Source organism: Liolophura sinensis, chromosome 6, assembly GCF_032854445.1.
Source record: "Liolophura sinensis isolate JHLJ2023 chromosome 6, CUHK_Ljap_v2, whole genome shotgun sequence".
NCBI classification, from domain to species: Eukaryota; Metazoa; Mollusca; class Polyplacophora; order Chitonida; family Chitonidae; genus Liolophura; species Liolophura sinensis.
Genome location: NC_088300.1, coordinates 19,706,375 through 19,730,488, shown reverse-complemented (window position 1 = coordinate 19,730,488; position 24,114 = coordinate 19,706,375). Strand labels below are relative to the sequence as shown.

Here is a 24,114-nt window from a genome sequence, read left to right as displayed (position 1 = left end):
TCGATTTTAATAATATACGAAACTATGTCTGCGAATGACCATGTAGCTCCGCAAAGTGAAACCCATGCGGAGCATTTCGTCTTGTGTAACGAAAATAGGACGTAAACAGAATGATGTAAGTGACTTTCAAAGTGTTGCTGTTGGGATCACTCGCTATTGGGGTTTCGGTCTAGTCTTTCGAAGTTCTAGTGGTAAGGTCTTCCTTCTAATGAACTAAATGGTGAAAGAATTCGCCATCAAACGTTTCAATGAAGCCTTTGACATTGAGTGACATGATCGGCTTCTCGTCAACGATCAAGACATACGTTCGATTCTAGTCAAGTTGTTTTCCCGACACTGCAGTGATTTGACTGGTCCCAGAAATTTGCCGGCTTCGAACATGCGTTTATTCCAAGTTCCGTTTATTCATATTCACATCAGAAAATTTTGAATATACTTATTTATTTATTTATATATTTATGTTTTTGCCGTTATTGCATTGTGGAGTGTTTCCATGGCCGTGCGGTAGAGTTTGTGAGTTGTCGGCCGACAGTTCTTTTGAAAATGGGACTTACATAATTACAGTGGACTGGCTTGGTGAAATTGTTTAATGAGAGAGTTAGCCTGAGATTGCTCTGACGTTAGGTTTGGTCAGTTGATGCAAGGATTTATTTATTATTTAATTGTTTTGTTTACGTTATATTGAAGAGTATTTGACTTTCATGACAGCAGCCAACAATATGGTGAGAAGATACAAGTCCAGGGAACCCACAACTGTCCGCAGGTTGCTGGCAAAGTTACAAATGTACAACCGAAGAGGAAGCCAGCATGAGCTGGACTTGAAATCACGGCGATCGCATTGGTGAGACAGAGAGGCTCCTGGGTCAGTGCTCAGCACTGGCCCACTAACGACCTCGACCACAGAGGCCCCTTTTAACCAAGGATGTCCAAAAGCATTAGAGCGCATTCCATTTAGAAATTATGCCCTTGTGAATTATGTTGAGGCTGGCAATGCAGCAGATCACATTATCAAAGAATCTCGGGGAAGATGTGGCCTTGAAAATAAGTAATCACAGTAAAAGTTAAGAAGTACGTTTGACTGCAAACTTTACATATGTAAGGCTGTGAAGATGTGGTTTTTGTGTACGTGCTCACTCAGATGTTGATTCGGCCATTTTGATGACAAAATGCATGTTTCACAATTCTGATCGTGGAGGTGGTTGAAATTGTTGAAGACTTAGGATACACTCCTTTGTAGTGAGAATCTTCATTTGCATGTTGACATTAATTTTGATTTTAATTATTTTAGGTGATTCAGGCCACGCAGATTCAGCATGTCCCGCTCGAGTGATATGCTAGCGTTTATTCGTGGCTTAGAATACATTGCCAAGGCCCTAGCTAAACACCAGGGGAAGGAGTATCAACAGGCATGGACTAATTCCTCTTTGAAATCGGGACTACAAGATTTGGGGGCAAAGGTCGAGGAAGTAGTCAGTGATGCCATTGTGAAACAGTCCATTTCAAAGGTACATGTAATATTCTGATGTAGTAACACATAAAATGAAACAGTACGTGTCAGAAGGTAATAATACATGTATGACTTGCATGAGGTACATGCGGTAATGCTGTAGTAAACCAGTGGAGGCGAAAAGGTAAATACTGTGATAGTGTGATACCATACAGAGGCAGTCATTGTACAAAATACATGTATATTATAATAAATATGTAAAATTGTGGTGTAATGACACCATATTGAATCATTGCAATGTATTTGTAAATACTCTGACTCAGTAGCCTGGCCCTGATAGCTCAGTTGGTCGAGTGTCCACTTTGGGAGCGTCAACTGATAGGTCAAGTGTCAGTCGTGGGTTGGGTCACACGTAAGACTTTAACAGAGGATGCTGTAACTTCCTCGCTTAGTGCTGGGCATTAAGGGGATAGTGCAACAACTGTTTGACCCGTATCAGTATAATGAAAGGGGAGAAGGAGTCTTACAAGTTCACTGTTTCATCTCCTGCTCTTAAAGTTCAGGGATTTACCAGCTTTTTACTTTCCAAAGTTCTCTCTGGGCTCAGTCCAATTACTTATGGCCATAAACTTTCCAAAGATTACTGGATTACAAGTCTTACACCATATTTATGGTGTAGGACTTGTGCGAGAGACATGCACATAAAATAATCTCGACCCTACAAGGACAGGCTGTAAAAGATTTCCAAAAGTATGTCTCTGGAACTAATTTCATGAGCAAATGGATTGTTGTATACGTCACTTTGAATCCAAAGGTCACGCAACGGGTTTGTAGTTTGAAAAGCTGCTAGGATCTGGGGAAACAAACACGTCCAACAATAACACTACCAGCAACAACAACGGCAGAGGCACACAGCCAAGAATCCACTCATCTCTTCCAAATGCGGCAAGAAATGGTTACAGGATAATAACTGTCAGTTGTCATTTTTAGGGCAGTTTCTTCATTCTAGGCCTAAAGATAAAATTCATTTAAATTTAAACCTTCTTAAATGTCTCTGAATATTCAGTAAATGAATAGACTGAGTATACTGTATTGAATGGCTGTGGTAAACTATAACTGGCATGGCTGACTACAGTTCCTGATTTTAACTATGTATAGTTTAATAGTAATTTTTGTCATAACTTCAGTTTAATTGTGACGTCTATACCAATCACAGGTTTATGATGATTCATTTATGAACAGTGTATGTTGTGTTGAGAAATAGAAATAAATTAAATTCCATTTGATGTTTCATGCAATAAAAAACACAAGCCAAGTTGATATGTTCTGTTATTGACAGGAAGCTGATGAGGACAGCTTACATACATGTACTTACAGCCAGTGGTTAGCCACCTTCAAAACAGTTGACATTCAAAAAGCAAATTGTAATACATAAACAAGAATCTTTCACTCAAATTTATGATCACATTAAAATAAAATAAATTGCATCACTTAATTTCAGGTGCAGACAGTAGCCAAAAAAGGCAATGAAATGATTCAAGAGATATCTGCAGCAGTCAGAGACAAGCTTGTCAAACTAGTATGAGAGTCAAACCTTTCTGGTACTCTGTGAGATGGATTGCAAGTGCGGAAAACCAGCTCTAAGAAGGAACTTGTTCCTGTAAGAGTGGTTGGAGAGGGTGGCACAGTATTTCATGCTGTAGCACTGGAAAACATAGACCCTAAGGCCAATGTAGAAATGCAACAGCAGATAATCTGAAGGAATCCTTAGATGATGTGTTTCGAAACAAAAGTAAAATACAAATCCCTGAAGAGACATATCAGAATTGTCCAGTGTCGTCTACAGCTGACAGAGAATCTGTTAACACAGGCTTACATGTATACAATGGTGTTCTCACCCAGCTGAAACGAGACCAGCTGTGGTTGCTAACCACACATTGTGTTTCACATATGCTCGAATTGGCGAGAGAGGATTCACTATTGAATCACCCAGAGTCCCCAGTCATTCAGTTACATTCAATTGCAGTGAACGGAACCAGGTTCTTGAACCACACTGGGTGAGGGATAACACACTTCTACACAACTGGCCTATTCTTCTACAAAGTATAGAGAACACCCTAGCCTCACAGGCTAAACAGGAACCAAAGGTGTTAAGGTATCTGGAAAAATTGAAAAATTACACATTTTTATCCCAGTGCTGTCTTTATCAGCAGCTTGTGGAGACTTACTTGCTTTTGAAAACGGAGAATTGTTAGTGTTTGAAATAGGTACCTAGGTGAATCAAACATGGAGGGAACTGCGTGACTTGTTAGGTGAAAGAAGTCTCTGTGCAGAAAACAGTGGTTTCACGCTTAGTAGTGAAAATGTGCTGTCATATCAATGACAAAAAGCTGGCCATCAAAGGCGCAAGACAAACGGCAGAGAACATGTGACTGTTAGGTATACTGGAATGACACATACTGGTGAATTTGGCACCCCTATTGAAAATTTGAAATTGAAATCAGTAAAATGATTGAGTGCATTGGGCATAGATTCCTGTCTTGTGACAGTGACCTATTCAAAAACTGCCATTGGCTTGATCCTACAAACTGGCATACTGAGGAAACAGTTGACAAACTAAAATCTATTAAAACTGTGGCAGATCATTTCTGGACAACTCTTCAGGCCAGGTCATACCAGGAAGGCAGTCTGAAAAAAGAGTGGAAATACGTTAAGCAGATTGGAAAGTTACAAGACGAAGTTTAAGCCAAAGGAAATGTTGGTCAGAATTTTACAGCATTAGAGAAAACATTGTTCAAACATTAATTGTGAATCTACTCATCTACTGAAGCCTGAGTAATAATTCTGTAGAGAGGAGATTCAGTCACAACAGGTTGTCTATGTCACACAAAACTATGGAGATTCTCCTATTAACAATAGTAAATCACCTTAGCTGGTCTCTACAGGAGAGGGAACAAATAATAGAAGCTGCTCTTGATTCATTTATGAACAATACGCAAAAAAAGCATGTTGCATGCATCAGAAACTGTTGGTGTGGGGAATGCGGCTAAGCCCAGTAATTCTGATGGTAAGGACTCTATCTCTTCTAACTCTGACATGGAGTGTAGTGAAGGCTTACTGAGTGTGTCTCTCTCGGATTCAAATATATATGACTTGATATCAGATGGTGATGATATTGATGCATGGAACTTGAAGTAAGAACTTGTCATCAGCATATCTAATCAGTTCAGTGTTAATGTCTTAAGAGTGTTATGCTAGTCATGTGACTCATGATAGTCTCCCATAAATCTTGATCTCATCAGTGTTGGGCCAAGGCTTGACAAAAGCTGGAAAGCTTTTTTGTGTTCTTTGTTCTGATTAAAAGACAGTGCAAGACATTTTAATGTGTTTGCTCTCTTTATCCCAGCAAAAAGTGTAAAGTGTAATAGATAACCAGTCCAATTAACAAAAGGTTCAAGCAACCTGCGGATGGTCATCCATTTCCTCCAACCATAAAGTTAATTTGTCTTGAGTACAACGTAAAACAACAGTCAAGTAAATAAATAACTAACAAAGTTTGTAGGAGAGCAAATGCCTCTCCTGGGGGATTTCAGTATTTTAAATGACGAGGCATGCAGTCCAATTACTTCTGCCCATAAACTCAAACAAAGTCGTATGAATTACTTTTGAATATGACTGTAAAGCCAAATAAAATAAATAAAACACGTCTAAGCCTCTTGACTTGTATTACCCGAAGATTTGCCCAGAAAAAGTGCTTTGGAGGCAAATATAGGTAGTGGTAGTCATTGAAGATCACTTCTGGAGCTAAAATATTTGCAGTGGGATATCATTCTACTTTGAAAACAAACCTCAAGATACCTTTCTAAGGTCAGTAGAGCTTGTAGAATGGGTCAAACACAGTGATTATTATAAATACATGTATTCACACATTTGTCGGACTTTTTCAGAATGGACTTGGGGACAAGATCAGTTTCATGGGGACACAGGCTGGCGCTGTTGTCCAGAATCTGCGATCTTCATCAGTGTTGTGTGGGAGATTTGGACAAGGCAGCAATAGTCATGAGCGAGATTTGTCAGAATTTGATTTAGGGGATGATGGGTTGAGTGAGGATGTTATTTTACGGGCAAGTCAGAGTCAAGTGAAAGTGCGATGGGAAACGCCGGACTACACCAGTGGAGATAAGAACAAAGCCATGGGACTGAGGGGTGTAGTTAACATGGTCAGCAGTACAGCTCAGTCCACGATAAAAAATGTGGCTCAGGCTGCCTCCCCTACCACCAAAAGCTTCCACTACGACCCTACCAATACAGGTGTCACAGCTGATGATCTACAGAAAGAGGAAAAAGCAGCTAGAGAGCAACAACAACAGCAGCAGCAACCACCTCCTACACAACAACATCATCAGCGTCTTTATCAGCAACAAACATCCACAGCTTCTCCAAGTACCTCGGCTTCACAGAAGATTGACCCTTCTGTGACCTTCAAACAACCTCTAAGGGCAATGACCCCTAAACCCAAAATTGATCAGAAGGTATGATGCAAGCATAAAATATTATTGTTTGCTGGATCAAGGGTCCCTTCCATGGGACCCAGAAATCAGTTTTCTTGTAACTTCTTTTTCTGAAAGTGATATTGTCTGGGTTAAGATGTTTTATAAATGTAACAAGATTAACACGAAAACTTTCAAGAAAGGTCTATGCACAAATTTTTGTGATATTGTGCCCTGGTCACTTGCTTACGCGTACACTGTGGAGTTTCAAATTGTGTCATCTGTTATATAATGTAAAAAGATCACATACAGGTTTTACTCATGGTCTTATAATTTTCCTACACAAAGAAGCTAGCAGGCTGGGGACAACTGTTTACTTACGCCAATTGTTCTAAGATGTAAACTAAGGTGTAGTGTAAAAACTTGGGCTGACTACGGTGAATGTCCATGGTCTGAGATTAACATTCACCTGTCAGATACGACTGGAAAGAATACCCTATCCAACAAAAAATAGGAAGAACAAGGACAGGTGTTTTTGATCGGTTTTGAACTCTGTGTGTGTTTCAGCTGAGTGAACGATCACGAGAACGCCGCGTCCCTGGCTCCAGGATTGGCCGTATGATGAGCTTTGGAGGTTTGTCTGGGGTTCTACTCCATTATCTTCATGTATAATTGGCACAACAGTTGCAGCTGTGTTTGGATGAAAATTTGTGTTTAATGTAAAACCATTGAAAAATTTCTTTTTGTGTTCATTGTGTTGTGTTTCACTATTTAGTATGACTACAGTAGACGACAGTAGATGATAGCGTTCACTGTCTAGTGTCACTTGTCCAATAGATGATAGCTTTCACTGCTTAGTGTGACTACAATAGACGACAGAAGATGATAGCGTTCACTGTTTTGTGAAATTGTCCAGTAGGTGATAGCGTTCACTGCTTAGTGTGACTGGAATAGATGACAGAAGATGATAGTGTTCACTGTTTAGTGTCACTTGTCCAATAGATGATAGCGTTCACTGCTTAGTGTGACTACAATAGACGACAGTAGATGATTGCATTCACTGTTTAGTGTCACTTGTCCAATAGATGATAGCTTTCACTGCTTAGTGTGACTACAGTAGACCACAGTAGATGATAGTGTTCACTGTTTAGTGTCACTTGTCCAATAGATGATAGCGTTCACTGCTTAGTGTGACTACAATAGACGACAGTAGATGATAGCGTTCACTGTTTAGTGTCACTTGTCCAATAGATGATAGCGTTCACTGCTTAGTGTGACTACAATAGATGACAGTAGATGATAGCGTTCACTGTTTAGTGTCACTTGTCCAATAGATGATAGCGTTCACTGCTTAGTGTGACTACAATAGACGACAGTAGATGATAGTGTTCACTGTTTAGTGTCACTTGTCCAATAGATGATAGCGTTCACTGCTTAGTGTGACCACAATAGACAGTAGATGATAGCGTTCACTGTTTAGTGTCACTTGTTCAATAGATGATAGCGTTCACTGCTTAGTGTGACTACAATAGACGACAGTAGATGATAGCGTTCACTGTTTTGTGAAATTGTCCAGTAGGTGATAGCGTTCACTGCTTAGTGTGACTGGAATAGATGACAGTAGATGATAGCGTTCACTGTTTAGTGTGACTACAATGGACGACAGTAGATGATTGCGTTCACTGGTTAGTGTGACTTGTCCAGTAGATGGTAGCATTCAGTGTTTTGTGTGACTTGTCCAGTAGATGGTAGCATTCAGTGTTTTGTGTGACTTTTCTAGTAGATGGTAGCGTTCACCGTTTAATGTGACGTTTTCAGTATATGGTAGCATTCACTGTTTAGTGTGATGTTTTCAGTAAAAGTTAGCTTTCAGTGTTTAATGTGACGTTTTCAGTAGATTGTACTGTTCACTTTTTAATGTGATTTTTCCAGTAGATTTTGCTGTGCACTTATTACTGTGACTTTTCCAGTGGATGGTAGTCTTCACTTTATAATGTGACTTTTCCAGTAGATTGTGCTGTTCACTTTTTTATGTGACGTTTTCCAGTAGATTGTGCTGTCCACTTATTACTGTGACTTTTCCAGTGGATGGTAGTCTTCACTTTTTAAAGTAACTTTTCCAGTAGATTGTGCTGTTCACATTTTAATGTGATTTTTCCAGTATATTTTGCTGTGTACTTTTTTATGTGACGTTTTCCAATAGATTGTGCTGTTCACTTATTACTGTGACTTTTCCAGTGGATGGTAGTCTTCACTTTTTAATGTGACTTTTCCAGAAGATTGTGCTGTTCACTTTTTAATGTGATTTTTCCAGTAGATTTTGCAGTTCACTTTTAATTTGACTTTTCCAGTAGATTTTGCTGTGCACTTTTTTATGTGACGTTTTCCAGTAGATTTTGCAGTTCACTTATTACTATGACTTTTTCAGTGGATGGTAGTCTTCACTTTTTAGTGTGACTTTTCCAGTAGATTGTGCAGTTCACTGTTTAGTGTGACATTTCCAGGAAAGGGTACTGTTCACTGTTTCAGGGCTTGCTGCTGGGCTGGGCATTGGGGCTGTGGCAGAGGTGACAAGGAGAACTTTAGGGCTTAAACCTGAAAGTAAGTCCATGTATGCTCTCACCCTGCACAATAATGTGACACTTTCCCCCAGCACTATTACAAAAAGTAGTTTAGGTGAGCATAGGGAAAGTTTTTTTTCTTATTTTGGATAATGAAAAATGTAGGTAATTCAAAGAAATATGGAGGGGACTTCAGTGGCCTAGTGCTTGGTTTCCTCTCACCACAATGCTGACTGTCGTCGTATAAGGTCAGTATTGAGTTCTGTATAGCTTGAAACTACAATCAAATAAATTAATAACTAACATTGAGAGAGAAACATACAACAAAAAAAATTCTTATATCTGAAACCTGCAAAAACTTTAGAGTAGAGCTCTGTTTTGAGACTTGTTTATATGGAACATATTTTAAATGGTTAGGTATCAACGCCTGAATTTAGTAAGTATTGTGAATTGTCTGAATGCATCTGACACTAGTTAAGAAAACTAAACAAGCCACTAAAAACAGCTACATGTAGATATATCTGTCAGTGGAATGTTTATATAGTAAATCATCAAACTTGTCGGAATTCATCAAACATCAAATGTCTTGGTACAATCCCAAGGTCATTGTCATTAAAACTGTCAAATTGTCTATCTTTATGCTGCCTCCCGTTGCGCTGTCTCCCGTTGCGCTGTCTCCCTTTGCGCTGTCTCCCGTTATGCTGTCTCCCATGGAACTGCACATACAGGAACAAGTCAGATAATTGTCAGCCCTTGGTTAGCGTAATGTGACTGCAAAGGGCATCATGTCTGTTGTGTTTGACATAGCATTTCAGTGATGCAGCATTATATATGCATTGGTATAGGGACCAGTCAGATACCAGGAGATACGCATGGGTCAAAATGTATGGTCATTCACTTGTCTTTGAGAGTTCAAAATGAAAACGATTAGCTCAAATTGAGCCAAGGTCATCTCAGCATGATTTTGTAACATGCAAAGATTCATCATTTCACACAGGTAAATGATTGTTGAATTGTATTCACTTTTATGTTGTTTACGATGATATCTAATACATTTCACACCCTTAAATCATTAGTGGGAAGGTGTGCAGATTGTTGCAGGTTTCTCCAGTTTCTTGTCACCATAATACTGGTCGCCAGTGTATAAGTGAAATATTCTTGAGTATGCAGTAGAGCAAAATCATATTGAATGGCCACAATTTTTATTGAGGTCATCACTCCCTATGCCAGAACATGTTGAGCTCTGGGCATTTAGTGATATAACCAAATTAACGCCAAAATCCAAACAGACAAACTATCTTGAGCTGAAGCAATTATTTCATGCTTGTTTTATAATTACAGATTTGGGTACAGCAGTAATGGATAAGAGCCCGTTTCTGACAGAAGCCAATGCTGAGAGGATCGTGAACACACTATGTCGAGTGAGAGGGGCTGCCTTAAAGTTAGGCCAGATGCTGAGTATACAGGGTAAGTCTTTCCATATCAGTAGTGTGATTCAGCAGTGTGACTGTACCAGGGCTTAGGGTTGAACTCCAAACTATCATTTGGAAGAAAGTGAAGTAGGAAGAACTTGTTAAAGAAAAGAAGGCAAAGACTTATACATGCACATAAGAATATTCATGATACAAGAAAAGGGGCTCATGTAGTGATTTTATTTATTTATTTCTTTATTTATTTGATTGGTGTTTTACGCCGTACTCAAGAATATTTCACTTGTACGACGGCGGCCAGCATTATGGTGGGAGGAAACCGGGGTAAACCCATGACCATCTGCAGGTTGCTGGAGGACCTTCCCACATACGGCTGGAGAAGAAGCCAGCATAAGCTGGACTCATAGCGACTACATTGGTAGGGGTTGAGAAACGCACTGCTGGTTTTTTCACAAAATTCACATTTCACAAGATTCACATTTTTCGTTGAACGGTTGTAAGAGGCAGGGATAGAGAAAAAACTACCAAGCCTATGTAGATGGTTTAAGCTTGTTTGTAATTTCGGGCACCGTCTCAGCAAACAGTGTGATTACAGGTACTTTGAAAGATGAAATAGATCCATCTCTGTTTTGGCCCATATTGTCGTAGGCCCACAGATCCTGCATTTGACACGATCAACAATCAGTCTCTTCCATGAGTATGTGAAACGGCTAGCGAATAACCACCTTCTAAGTTTTCCATTACAGTTCTTTCACTTTTGAGGCCATTTCTATCATAACAACGTGTGGTGTGGGTTAGCTGCATGATCCTTACATCTATGCATCGTGACCGTCAACCAAAACGGACGTTACAGGTCAATCATAGCAAGGCCAGTTCCCAAAACAGTGTATAACCTGGCTGAAAGTTGGGGGTGACGGTCAAAAGTACATACATGTAGTCTCATAAACAGCACTAGAATTCCACATGGGGTGTATGTTTTTTCTATTTACTGCAAAAAAAACTAACATACTCTGCAAACGTCAAATGCAATAAGAAGAAATTTTGGACAGAAATCCAATAATAACAAAGTTAGTGTCTGAGCGTTGGTAACCTCTAGTGATTTTACTTGGTGGACTCAACTCATACTGCGAGCCAGGCACTTGAGGACAGTTCCATCCACCATAGGGGTGATTGACCAATCTAAGATAAACAGTACTTTAAGATTCTTTCACTGAGTAGTCGCCACCCCTCTCATACTTTTAATAGACTGGTTGAAACTTCAGCTTTCCATCCAGATAAAGCATGTGCTAGTGTTGGATACATACAAGCTGTGAATTTCCATAATATTTTAATCAAGCTTTTTTGTTGTGAGTTTCTTATCTGTTTATAATATCTAAAGACTGTACCTGTTGTGATTCTTCTCCATGCAGTCTTGATTTTTATAATCAATATGCACTTTGCATATTTTGTCTCACTAACGTCTATGTGAAGAGTTTGTCAAGATACTTCAGTAAATTGAAGTCGCAATGAACTGAGTTAGGTTTCCAAGAGAAGGATGTTGAGTTATATGGTAATGAATTTAGTGAGACCTTGACATACTCTGCATTATTTGTAACTTTTTTTGAGCATACCTTTAGAGTGACTGGTAGATAAATACACATGGGAATTTGGCAATTCTTGTCTTCACTTTAGACATTTATTTGGACACAGAACATACATGTATGATCTGGCATCTGGAAATGACTTTCCAGGGCCTCCCATGTCCCAGACCTGCAGGAGCCAGATGAAATCTACATGGTTTGTATTGTCGTCCGGGAACTTGGAAATCAGGCCTTTCATCTTTTCAGTTGGATCTAAGCACTTGAACTTTGTGTTCTGAGCGAACATTGTTTATACACTTTCTGTCCAATTAGCGATGCCTTTCACAGCAACACGTATATACTCAGAGATCCATATTCTCTCAAGGTCGTCTGGTACGTAATACAAGTATAAAGCCCGATTTAGCTAATTTAATGACATATATACATGAATGTGCATGCACTTCTAACTTTTCCTTGAAATACTGTGGTAATATGTTACAAACTACCTTTTTTAAATTAATAGAAAAAGGGTGTAGCCCCCTCCCCCTCCCCTTATTGAGACTCAGCTGTCAGATTTATGTTATGTTCCCGTTAAAGTAGATACGTGGTCAGTAATAAAAGGGAAATCTACCTGCAAGTCGGACACACCTGGTTCATGTGTATTATCCACATTTGTCAGGCAGCATTGTTAATTCAGTGATCAAATGCCAATCATCCATGTTCCATTCTTATATGAGCCCCAAGCACAAGTGAGAAGGAGGACAAACGATCGGTAGATTCATGACAATCGTGTGGACATAATACCTAATGCGGTATTGAATTGAATGTTCCCCTTTAAATAATGCTCCACAACCATCGACTTTAAATATAGGATAGCATAGTTTGTAAAACACAGCTGCCAAAAATGGCATGGTGAGAGCTTTGGGTAGAGAAATGGCAGAGAGATTTTTTCACTGTGTGGATGTTATGGTATCAATATTTTTGTCTTTTATTTTTTTTTAAACAAGTGTGTATATGGAAAAATGACATTGTGAGTTGCCGTGTACAAGCTGTCTGGCCTATAAAGCCGTATACTCCAGCGGGGCTAGCTGGCATGTCAGTATCACCTGTTGTGAGCACTTTGCGGGAGATTTGCATGATCTACCGCCTTACTTCCAGAGTGTCTCAGTTAGCGAGTTTCTGTAATTATTGAGAAGGTAAGGTAGATGGACATGTAGGAATGCAAGTCCCACTTTCAAGTGATCTTCTGGATTAGGCTGTTTGACATGCGTATGTTCCTTATTGACCTATTTGAAAAGATGGGTTGGCCACCCTCAGTTTTGGGAAATGCTCCGTTTGTTTTATAGTATAGAGAAGCTTTACTCATATTCCCTTCTCTTGTTCTTTCAGATAACTCCTTTATCAATCCTGAGTTACAAAAGATACTTGAGCGTGTTCGTCAGAGTGCTGATTTCATGCCAGCCAATCAGATGGAGGTAAGAGTTCAGGCGAGCTTGCCATTGTGTATTCGTCTGGACTTAGCTGGAATGTACAGAATGAACAGATTTAGTTTTGGCAATCATTCATTTGACAACAGATCCCTTATTAATGGAGGATCTGTTAGAAAAGGGGTGTCTTCAAGGGTTTTGATTCAGATTTTGAGGTACTTTATTCTGGGAAGGCAAACTTCTGCTTATGGTCAAGTGATGAATTGATGACTTGTGGTCAGAAACTAGGAATAAATAACCAGATTTAATAAATCTTGAGATTATGTAAGGAACACAAGAACACCAGTTATCCACTTCAGCTTTGACCTTGCAACTGTGATGTGTAATAGGTTGTTTGTTGTCTATACACATGTGCTGCTTCATTAGCTGTTGATGAATATACCACTACATGTACATTGTGTAACCAATTGTCTGTCTCGTTACAGAAAGTGCTGACAAGAGAGCTAGGGCCTGATTGGAGAAGCAAACTGGTGACATTTGATGACAAACCATTTGCTGCGGCATCAATTGGTCAGGTCCATCGTGCGACCCTACCTGATGGACGAGAAGTGGCCATGAAGATACAGGTCAGACTTTGAGACCATTTGATTTCCATAAATTAGTGACAAAACAAATAAACATTTATCTAATATTTTAGTGTCATTCATCGCTCTCAGTGCTATTGCATGTAGCATAAAATATATACAGAGTTGCAATCAGAAAATGAAGCATATAATGTTAACGTCGTGAAGTCTTTGTCCATGACCTAAATACTATAAGTCATGTTCCTAAAAACTTTGCATGACACATTTTAATATTCAGTTATATGCATACATATACTCAAAATTCTGATTGCTTGGAATGGGAAGTCAGATGGGATGGCTTTGTGGGCAAAATTGCTGTGTATAGTACTGGCTGAGAATTGCGTAGCTAAATTTCAGACTTGTTACATTAGACGTTTTATATAATGATTATTTTGTCTGCAAGTGTTATGTTATATGTCTTTGCAGTACCCGGGGGTGGCCTCGAGTATTGACAGTGACATCAACAACCTGATGGGGATTCTCAAAGTCTGGGATATACTACCTAAAGGTGAGTGATACACCACAGCTTCAACTTATCCTCAACATCGTAGCCAAAGACTGCTATAGGCAGTATGTGGATGAATTTGGCAGTGGCTTTATGCTCCTGCACCAATAAAATTGTCTGCAAAAGTATCAATGAAAAATTTGTATAGCATTACAAAAGAGTCAGAAACTATTAAGTAAATAAATTCTCCACATTTTATCTACTGTCAGAATTAGGGATAAATGCTGAAGAATCAAAGATAGCTTTTTTAGCTTTCACAGGTAATGAAAAAATTTTAAGATATTTACATCTGCCAACATGAGATTAGACAGCTGTCATTTTGTTTGTTTCTTTATAAATCAGGTATGTATGTGGAGAATGTGATGGAAGTGGCACGGGTAGAGCTGGCCTGGGAAGTAGACTACATTCGGGAAGCTGAGTGCGGCAGAAGATTTAGGTTGGTATTTTATCATCTTTTTGCTGAACCTGTATGAATTTGTAGCGAGAATATTTCAGTCTGACTGTAACTTTAGCTCTTTATTCCCCAACACTTAGTGTTCCTAGGGGTGAGGGTAAGCGATCAGCTGCGATCGTAGGGCTGTTCCCACAGTCTTAGCGTTGGGTGAAGGCCAGCTCTCTTCCACAAAATATGGCGTTCAGGTTTATATGCCACTTATGGGAAAGTCCACCAGTAACTTGCCAAAGGCATGTGGTTTATCCTCCATGCATCATACTGACTGAAAAATTCAATTCAATTACAACAATCAAACAGTCAATCTTATTGTAATTAGTGACTGTAAGTTACATGTAGCATATAGTAAGTAACTGATTGTCAGTTAATGAGTATAGAGCACTGCTACCCTAATTCCTCAACCTTTTCACGTATGAAAGAGAAACTCTTAATTTTTAAAAAAATTTTAAGTTGATTTTGGGGACAAAACTACATTGGTTGGATTAGCCAATTTCAAAACTGCACAAAAGTTATAATTTTTATCATTCAACACAGAAAAATGCCTTCAGAATATACTTGAGTAAATGCCTACATGTAGCAAACGTGCATAAAGGTTGGAGGATTACATTACATTTAAGTACATCTAATTTTGTACTACTGCTCTATGCTTGCTAGTGAAGAAAATTTTGTGTGTTTATAGAGAGCTATTGAAGGACGACCCTGCATTCTACGTCCCTGAGGTGATATCAGAGTTGAGCACAGGTCAGGTTTTGACCACAGAGTTTGTCAATGGCATCCCATTGGACAAACTGGACGATGCTGATCAGGCTACCAAAGACTTTGTGAGTAGTGCAGAGGGGTAGCACACATCTTCCCTACTTCATGTCATATTCCTGGAATCTAGGCCCTAGATAATTCCTGGAATCTAGGCCCTAGATAATTCCTGGAATCTAGGCCCTAGATAATTCCTGGAATCTAGGCCCTAGATAATTCCTGGAATCCAGGCCTCAGATGATTCTTTATTTTGACTTGAAAGTTATTTACTAAGCTTATTAATGCATACATAACAAGGCACTCTATACTCTACAGACTATGGGTTTAAGGAAATGAAGTTACGGTGAAAACAGCTTGTAACAGATTTTCATTTTTGAGCTGTAATTTATATTTCCTTAACAGTTATTCCTCTGTTTCATACCTATTTTGTACCAATGGAAATTTTCGCAAATGACATCTATGAACTATGAACTTTGCGGTGTAGCAGAACCAGCTGAGCTTGTGTGTTACAATCCATGTTGGGTAAATGTTTTAGTACTTCATGTATTGAGTTGAAGTTTTGCATTCATGTGTGTCCTGCAGGGGAGCTCTTTGGTACCTTGTCAAAGTTACTCCAACATTATATTAGCTAGTCTCGAAAACAAGTCTTGCGGGCATTTTACATATTGTGTTAACGTATGAACCTTTTATATGATAGCCTCTCTACTGAACACCAATAAGCATCAAGCCACATAGAGTTGGCATTAAATCTGACTACATTGTACCACTGCTACTCTTCAGACTTCTTTCATGGTCGCTTCATTCTCGATGTATAAACAAATTTTCATGATCATGTCCACAAGACTTCCTTAAGTATTCAAGTTTAATAAAATGCTGAAGTCAAAAGATTCTTGGGAGTCCAGAATGGAGTGTTTCTTGAAAAGTAAACTCCAAAAGTAAAAAAGTAAAAGACTTGAGTTTCTCAGCTGATGCAAAAAAATTTTCGTAGAATGTTGAATTTCCTAACAATTGTCCCTTTTCTTATTTTGTGCCACCTGTGTATGTTGCCATTTCATTCTCATATAGTTCTACCCATGATTACTTACATGTACCAACTTTTGATTTTGACTTTGTTTGGCATATGTTTTTTTATAATTTTATCAACAAAGATAAATGCCGTTAGAATAAGCTTGAATAAACACTTGGTAGACATGTGAAAGGCTGAAGAATTTCAGTACCTACATATATATATATGCTGATCTCAACATAATTCACATATTTAACTGGTGGTTGACACCAAAATTGCTGGTATATTTGGGGATTCACCAATGAATAAAGTGGACATAAAGACAAACGCAATGTAGGCAATAGACAACTATGTCCAGAAATACTTTAATTTTTTTTTGTTTTACATTTTTTATTACCTAGAACATTTTTTATTACCTAGAAATTCCAGGGGGGGGGGGGGGAATTTTTTTTAGTGGGTTTTTGAGACCACAAAGGTTTTTATTTTGAGCACCTAAAACCCATTTAGACTTAGTAGCAGAATCCTAAGGTAGGTCATCAAAGGTGGCTTCCCTCAAAATAATTGTCTTCAAAATGTTAGGTAGACAAATAAAGGAAAGTCTTCATAAGAAATTGATGTGACGTCACAAATGGGATGTGATCTAAAAGGCTACTGTATTTTTTTCCTAGATTTAATGTTTCTTACATAAATGTCAAAGCAAATTTGACATTCTAAAAAATAAATGAAAATAATTTTGTGGACAAATTTTCCCTGCCTTTGGAATGACATTGACATCATTACACCCTTTGTGTTCACTATGTATTTTATATAATATATCTGCAAAAATTTTTGGTAATTTTCTTGATTTTATCATTGATCACTCGCTAGCATATGCCATTTGATATTCTGGACTCTTTCAAGGATTTATCAGTGATGTGTTCGAGTATGGCGTAAACACAAAATAAATAAGTAAATAAATTTACCACCGATTAAAATGAGCCCCATTATGACTGGCCTTGTTAACCCAGTGACTTATGCGTCTGTGGCCTCTTGCATGAAGCGATCGTTAAACTAAGCTGATCATAACTACCATGGCAACATATATGTTAGACTTGTGTTACCATGGTAGTTACAATCAGCTTAGCGTATGATCAATTTGTCCAAGCCACCCTTGATATCTAGCTGAGAGTTAAGAGTTCAAAACCCTCTGTTGCCTTAAAGGTGCATTTATGTGGACATCTCTTGTTTTTGATGTATCTATAGAGACTTAGTGCTGTGACAACAGGATCATGTCACAGCAGATATTAGTGTTGGCTCTTATTTGAACTTTAAGCTTTTGTCAGCATGTCCAACAGGCCCTTGGTGACCTCTGAATATCACGCAGTTATACCTGTGGTGTTAGCCAGACTGCTATTTTACAAAACATGAATGAGTGAAAGAATACATAATTGGTGTGATTTGATAAAATTTTAACAGACGTTTCAGAAGAAAGCATGCTGCTAGCTTAAAAAAAAAAATGTGGAACTAGGTGGGTGATTTTGTTGTACAGTGTTTCTATTTTTTGGGGGTTGTGAGGTTGGTTATGGGTTTGTTTTCTTCTTCTCCTGACCTGTGCCATTTCTAAGTGAAAATGAAGTTTTTATTTTCCTTTGGCCAGATTGGTACGCACATTTTACGGTTGTGCCTGAGGGAGCTGTTTGAGTTTCGCTTCATGCAAACTGACCCAAACTGGTCAAACTTCTTTTACAACTATGACACAGACCAGGTAAGATTATGGAAGATTCACAGATAGCTTGATGAAAAAAACTGATGGTCTGTCAATATTATAACTTTGAACTTTTTGAATGGCTGATGTATAACTTTGAACTTTTTGAATGGCCGATGTAAGGGATGTTACAACTATGATACTGACCAGGTAAGATTATGGAAGATTCACAGATAGCTTGATGAAAAAAACTGATGGTGCTGTCAGTATTATAACTTTGAACTTTTTGAATGGCCGATGTAAGGGATGTTACATCTATGATACTGACCAGCTAAGATTATGGAAGATTCACAGATAGCTTGATGAAAAAAACTGATGGTGCTGTCAATATTATAACTTTGAACTTTTTGAATGGCCGATGTAAGGGATGTTACAACTATGATACTGACCAGGTAAGATTATGGAAGAATCAGAGGTAGCTTGATGAAAAAACTGATGGTGCTGTCAGTATTATAACTTTGAACTTTTTGAATGGCTGATGTATAACTTAGAACTTTTGGAATGGCCGATGTAAGGGATGTTATAACTATGATACTGACCTGGTAAGATTATGGAAGATTCACAGATAGCTTGATGAAAAAAACTGATGGTGCTGTCAGTATTATAACTTTGAACTTTTTGAATGGCCGATGTAAGGGATGTTACATCTATGATACTGACCAGCTAAGATTATGGAAGATTCACAGATAGCTTGATGAAAAAAACTGATGGTGCTGTCAGTATTATAACTTTGAACTTTTTGAATGGCCGATGTAAGGGATGTTACAACTATGACACAGACCAGGTAAGATTATGGAAGATTCACAGATAGCTTGATGAAAAAAACTGATGGTGCTGTCAGTATTATAACTTTGAACTTTTTGAATGGCCGATGTAAGGGATGTTACAACTATGACACAGACCAGGTAAGATTATGGAAGATTCACAGATAGCTTGATGAAAAAAACTGATGGTGCTGTCAGTATTATAACTTTGAACTTTTTGAATGGTCGATGTAAGGGATGTTATAACTATGATACTGACCAGGTAAGATTATGGAAGAATCAGAGGTAGCTTGATGAAAAAAACTGATGGTGCTGTCAGTATTATAACTTTGAACTTTTTGAATGGCCGATGTAAGGGATGTTATAACTATGATACTGACCAGGTAAGATTATGGAAGAATCAGAGGTAGCTTGATGAAAAAAACTGATGGTGCTGTCAGTATTATAACTTTGAACTTTTTGAATGGCTGATGTATAACTTAGAACTTTTGGAATGGCCGATATAAGGGATGTTATAACTATGATACTGACCAGGTAAGATTATGGAAGAATCAGAGGTAACTTGATGAAAAAAACTGATGGTGCTGTCAATATTATAACTTTGAAATTTTTGAATGGCTGATGTATAACTTCCAGCTCCACTGTTGCTTATTTAAAGACAGCACATACTTGTAATGGAGAAAATCATTGTACATTGTACTTCAGGGCAATTCTTTTCCTCTAATCCACTTATTGTGTTCTATGTTTTCCAGCTGTGTCTGTTAGACTTTGGGGCAAGCCGTGAGTTCAGTAAGAGTTTTGTCGATCGGTACATCCAAGTGATTGACTGTGCCAGAAAGAATGATCGTGAAGGGGTGTTGAAGGGCTCTCAGGATCTAGGCTTTCTCACAGGATATGAGGCCAAGGTAACTACAGTATGTCCTAATTACAACCCCTGGAATGGTCTATTTTGCTCATAAATAAATGTATTTATACAGTGCGGCCTGTTTACCTTGTTTCAATGAGGAAATAACATTGAATGGAAACAGTATTTTGAGCCTGTTTGTGATATGAAGTTCTGTGCCAAGATAACTGACATTTTACCTGTAAATTTGTTTTAATTTTGTAAATAAGAGTTTATTATTTTCTTTAGGTTGTTTGCTTTGACACTGCCTGTTCTGTCAGTTTAAAAAAAATTTAAATTATCCATGATTTAAAACATGTATATGCGTCATATAATGATCCCTTGATACAAGGGATGTTACTCTAGCATGTATTTTAGATATGCATATTGTGAGAGTAACCTCCCCTCTATTTGTACATACTGACTCCGTCTTTCACAAAGGGATAACACAGCGCCAGTGAGCAGATAATACATTCTGAACCTGTCAGTCTATTTTTTTTTAAACATGTTATTGCAAAGGTAATTAGAAATGAAAGTCTGTGTAATTGGGATTAATGTTTAAAATGCATTGCAACAATGAACAGAAAATTCATTTATCTGCAACAAACTGTCCATTTAGCTAGCACTGAAATCAATGGAATATGACCCACAATTGGGTGTATGTTGATAACCAGGTGATGGAGGATGCACATGTGGATGCTGTCATGATTCTTGGTGAGGCGTTCGGACACGTCGGTCAGTTTGATTTTGGCCGACAGACGACGACAGCTCGTATACAGAACCTGATCCCGGTGATGTTGAAGCATCGGTTATCCGCCCCTCCTGATGAGAGCTACTCCCTACACAGGAAGATGTCTGGAGCCTTTCTGCTCTGCTCTAAACTCCAGGCATGCATTGACTGTCATTCCTTATTTGCGGACGTGTGGAACAATTACAAGTTTGGGGATGTCGAAACAGAGTTATAACAGAGTTAATTTGTATAGCAAAAGACTTTGAACAGTTACAATATATTTGATGATGAAAGGAAATATAGATAGGAACTGTAATGTGAAGTTGCTACATCCATGTACCAGTAATGTATGCTGTCAGGGGAAATTGTATACTTGGCCTTTATGCAGAAGATGTTAAAATGAATTTTCAGCTGAAGTAGATTTTGTGCACAGAGATAATCTGTCAGTCTTGGAACACATGTTGCAGTTCAGAGTGGAGGCCGATTTCCTGTTCACAGTGTTCCTTGGCTAGCCAGTAGTTACTGTGAACTGCACTTTCTATAGCTCGTGTGAGGTTAAGGTTAAAGAACAATTCTACATGGATTAAAGGCCTTGAATCTGCTGTGTTTTTTGCTTCAATAGGGATCTGCTTGGCTGGCCTTCTACATGTACTTCTTCATGAAAAGACAACATTAGGCCCAGTGTATGTATGCATTGGTAAAGGATACACATGAAGTTTAAAAAGCATAACTTCTTGTTTTTGTGATGGCTTATATATCCCAGTTTAAAGTGGATGAAATCTTGTAAATTGAGAAAACTGAAAGTGTTTCCATGCTATTTATTTTATCCAGTCAGGCTATAAGCTAAGAATGCAGATGTTTTGATTTATTTATTTTTTGGATTGGTGTTTTATGCCGTACTCAAGAATATTTCACTTATACAACGGCAGCCAGCATTATGGTGGCTTGAAACCAGGGAAACCCACAACCGTCCACGGGTTAAGGGCAGAGTATGACTGGATAGCTGGACTTGAACTCACAGCGACCGCATTGATGAGAGACTCCTGGGTCATTACGCAGCGCTATAGCGGGTTAACCAACTGAACCACGGACGCCCCCCAGATGTTTTGTGTTTTAGCCATATCAGTGTGGTGCACAAGTATCATGACATCATATTTCTAATTTCCCTTGAACACATAAGAATTCCAGATGAAGAGTAGATTTTTGGACTTACCATGCACGTCATCTCAAAATGGCCTTGGATGTTCAGCTCTGTTCCCAACCCTCTTCTGAAATAACCAAGGTTATGTTATTTGTGCAAACCTTGAAAACCTATTCATAGCTGATAATTATTATACCATTTTTTAAGCTTTAATCGTGTTAAAAATCATCTGTGTGGTGCCTGCTGTAGAGATAACAAGAACAGAATGTTGTGTTAATTAGAATTAGTCAATGCATGGGAGGCAAGGGAACAGTTTTATCCGTCGTCTTGAGAACAGCATTAAAGTGTGACACTCAACCTTTGGCTCACCATGTACGAGTTCAATTCTGGGACAGGAAATTCTGCCCTCATTGTCCATGGAACTGTTTGAGTCTGACAGACTTTTGTTATAGCTACTTGTTTTCTACTAGTACGGTGTGCAAGTCTGTACGTCAAAATGTCCACCAGTAACCAGTCACCAGGTGTTGGTTTTGAACAGCAGTCTAGTAAATAAATACATTGATTAAAATGACAAATCAGTGAATCATTTGTGTGGCCTTTGCCCAGGGGTATAGTACAAATGTATGATGAGTGGATAAAGAGTGGATTATTGAAAGTGTAAAGGACAGTATTCACCTTTTACCTGTAGATACAATCTGTTCTGTTTGTAAGGTATCGCAATTTCCATAACAAATTTTACACAGGCATTTCTATAGCATTCGATTGGAATTATTTGGTTGTAAATTGTCAGTTTTGAGAGTGTGACTTATATGTTTCTTGTCCTTCAGGTAAGGAGACACAAATTGTTTGTGACTTTACCATAACACAGGGATTACGCTTCACATGTTACTATGTATACAATATTGTTTGGGGAACAATTTATTTTGAATGGCATGGTAAAACTAAATAGAAATTGATATATAATAATAATAATAATAATAATCACAATAAGTGATATATATTTTGTGTGGATAGCTGTGTAAAGGTATGAAAGTGTATTGTTCGATTGACACAAGAAAATAAATTGTTAATAGCCAGGTCAGTATTGTATATCATTTTGAGGCATGCTAAATGACCTAAAATTTGGTCCAAAAATTGAATTTTCGGAGACAAATAAATGCCTTAAACTATTACTTTTTGTCTTGAAACTTGCATATTTCCAGGGGGATATAATCAAGCCTTCTGAACAGGCTTTGGTTCACCTTTGTAAAGTTAACAGAATGTGCAACTTTGATATAGGGGAAATTTTTTGTCTTTTGTCCAAAGGTCCTGTATCATGACCTGGTGGATATAGAGGAAGCAGTGTGTTTATATATGTCTAGGTCAGTAGTTTTCAGGGTCACCAATATTACGCAGTGAGCGTCCAAAACCTGAAAACGGTGTATAGCATTTGTAATAATTGCACCAGCTTTTATCGGTGAAGTTACCATTTACAGATCTCAGGTTTGCCAGATACGCCATTTAACCTCAGTTCAAGGGACTACTATTACTGGATGTACATGACGTCTCAAGTGAGTGCTCTAGCCTTAAGACACTGCTCTTCAGATTAAACAAAATGAGTTACCACCTGGAATTTGACTTCTTTATTTTTGCATCGGAAGGAGGTATGTTTTCAGACTTGCATATTTCTGTAGGCCTACGTCTCTCAGTCTGTAATCATGACACTTGAATCTTCCAAAATTATCAACCAAATTTCATGCAATTTTGGACTGTTTCGATGGCCGAATGGTTACAGCGTCCGCCTCGAAGTCGGGAGACCCGTGATCAAACCCGTTCGGGCCATACCAAAGACTTAAAAAATGGTACTTGTTACTGCCTTCTTGGCGCTCAGCACCGAGATTTGGGCAAGGAAATGGGACTGGTTCACCCGTTTTCAGTATACTGGGTGAGGTGTCTAGGCGTGGTGTCATGTCTGGTGTCTTCGGCGTAATACTTCAGTTGCGGCAGACTCGCCCTGCCACAAGAAGGCGCGGTATCAGCACACACGCCTCATGACCCCTCGCCGTTATATGACTGAAAAATTGTTAAGTACGACGCAAAACCTGCATACATCCATTCATTCATTCCATACGATTTGGTTAGACCTTTGGCCCTACAGTGTGGTTTTTAGTTGCTATAAAAGATCTGTCAATCGCTCTATCTGTTAATCTTTGGGAGGGTCATATTTGATTAACATTTGTCGTTCAGTGAACACAGGACGTGAGTTCAACACGCGCGGCAATGACTTCTGGCGGTTAGTCGCAGCTAATACGAATCTACTTTTGTTTCTGAAATACCAACTATTTCTTTGATGACTACACCATTTAATATAAAGAATGATTAATAAAGTTGAGCGTCGAATGTATGGGTTCTTCAACGATTTTAATCTTCGCAAAAGATGCAAGAGATGTTCTGAGCGGAGAAATGTATAGGAAATGTTTCCCCACTAATCACTTCAGGTGGAGCGCGTGTTTTCTTCAGTGACACCATGATATAATATGTATTGCCTATAGATCTAGCGCCTGATTGATACGTTTGATTGATTTATAGTTTACGACATACTCTATACTATTTGACTCACA

The 24,114-nt window shown here is 38.5% G+C and overlaps 1 protein-coding gene across 2 annotated transcripts; it reads left to right on the top strand.

Moving 5' to 3' along the window:
- The first annotated feature begins 55 nt into the window (after positions 1-55).
- LOC135467792 (atypical kinase COQ8B, mitochondrial-like) lies at positions 56-23,323 on the top strand. 2 transcript variants are annotated; one of them, XM_064745639.1, is made up of 14 exons: positions 56-115; positions 1,289-1,505; positions 5,395-5,979; positions 6,505-6,571; positions 8,467-8,538; positions 9,840-9,965; positions 12,877-12,962; positions 13,400-13,540; positions 13,964-14,045; positions 14,385-14,478; positions 15,173-15,314; positions 17,889-17,996; positions 19,513-19,665; positions 20,318-23,323. In XM_064745639.1, the coding sequence occupies exons 2-14, from the start codon at positions 1,314-1,316 to the stop codon at positions 20,606-20,608; spliced, it is 2,139 nt and encodes a 712-aa protein (XP_064601709.1). In that variant the 5' UTR covers positions 56-115; positions 1,289-1,313; the 3' UTR covers positions 20,609-23,323. The 2 variants fall into 2 exon arrangements, with proteins under 2 accessions (XP_064601709.1, XP_064601710.1); XM_064745640.1 differs by lacking the exon at positions 56-115 and adding an exon at positions 144-191.
- Positions 23,324-24,114: the final 791 nt, after the last annotated feature.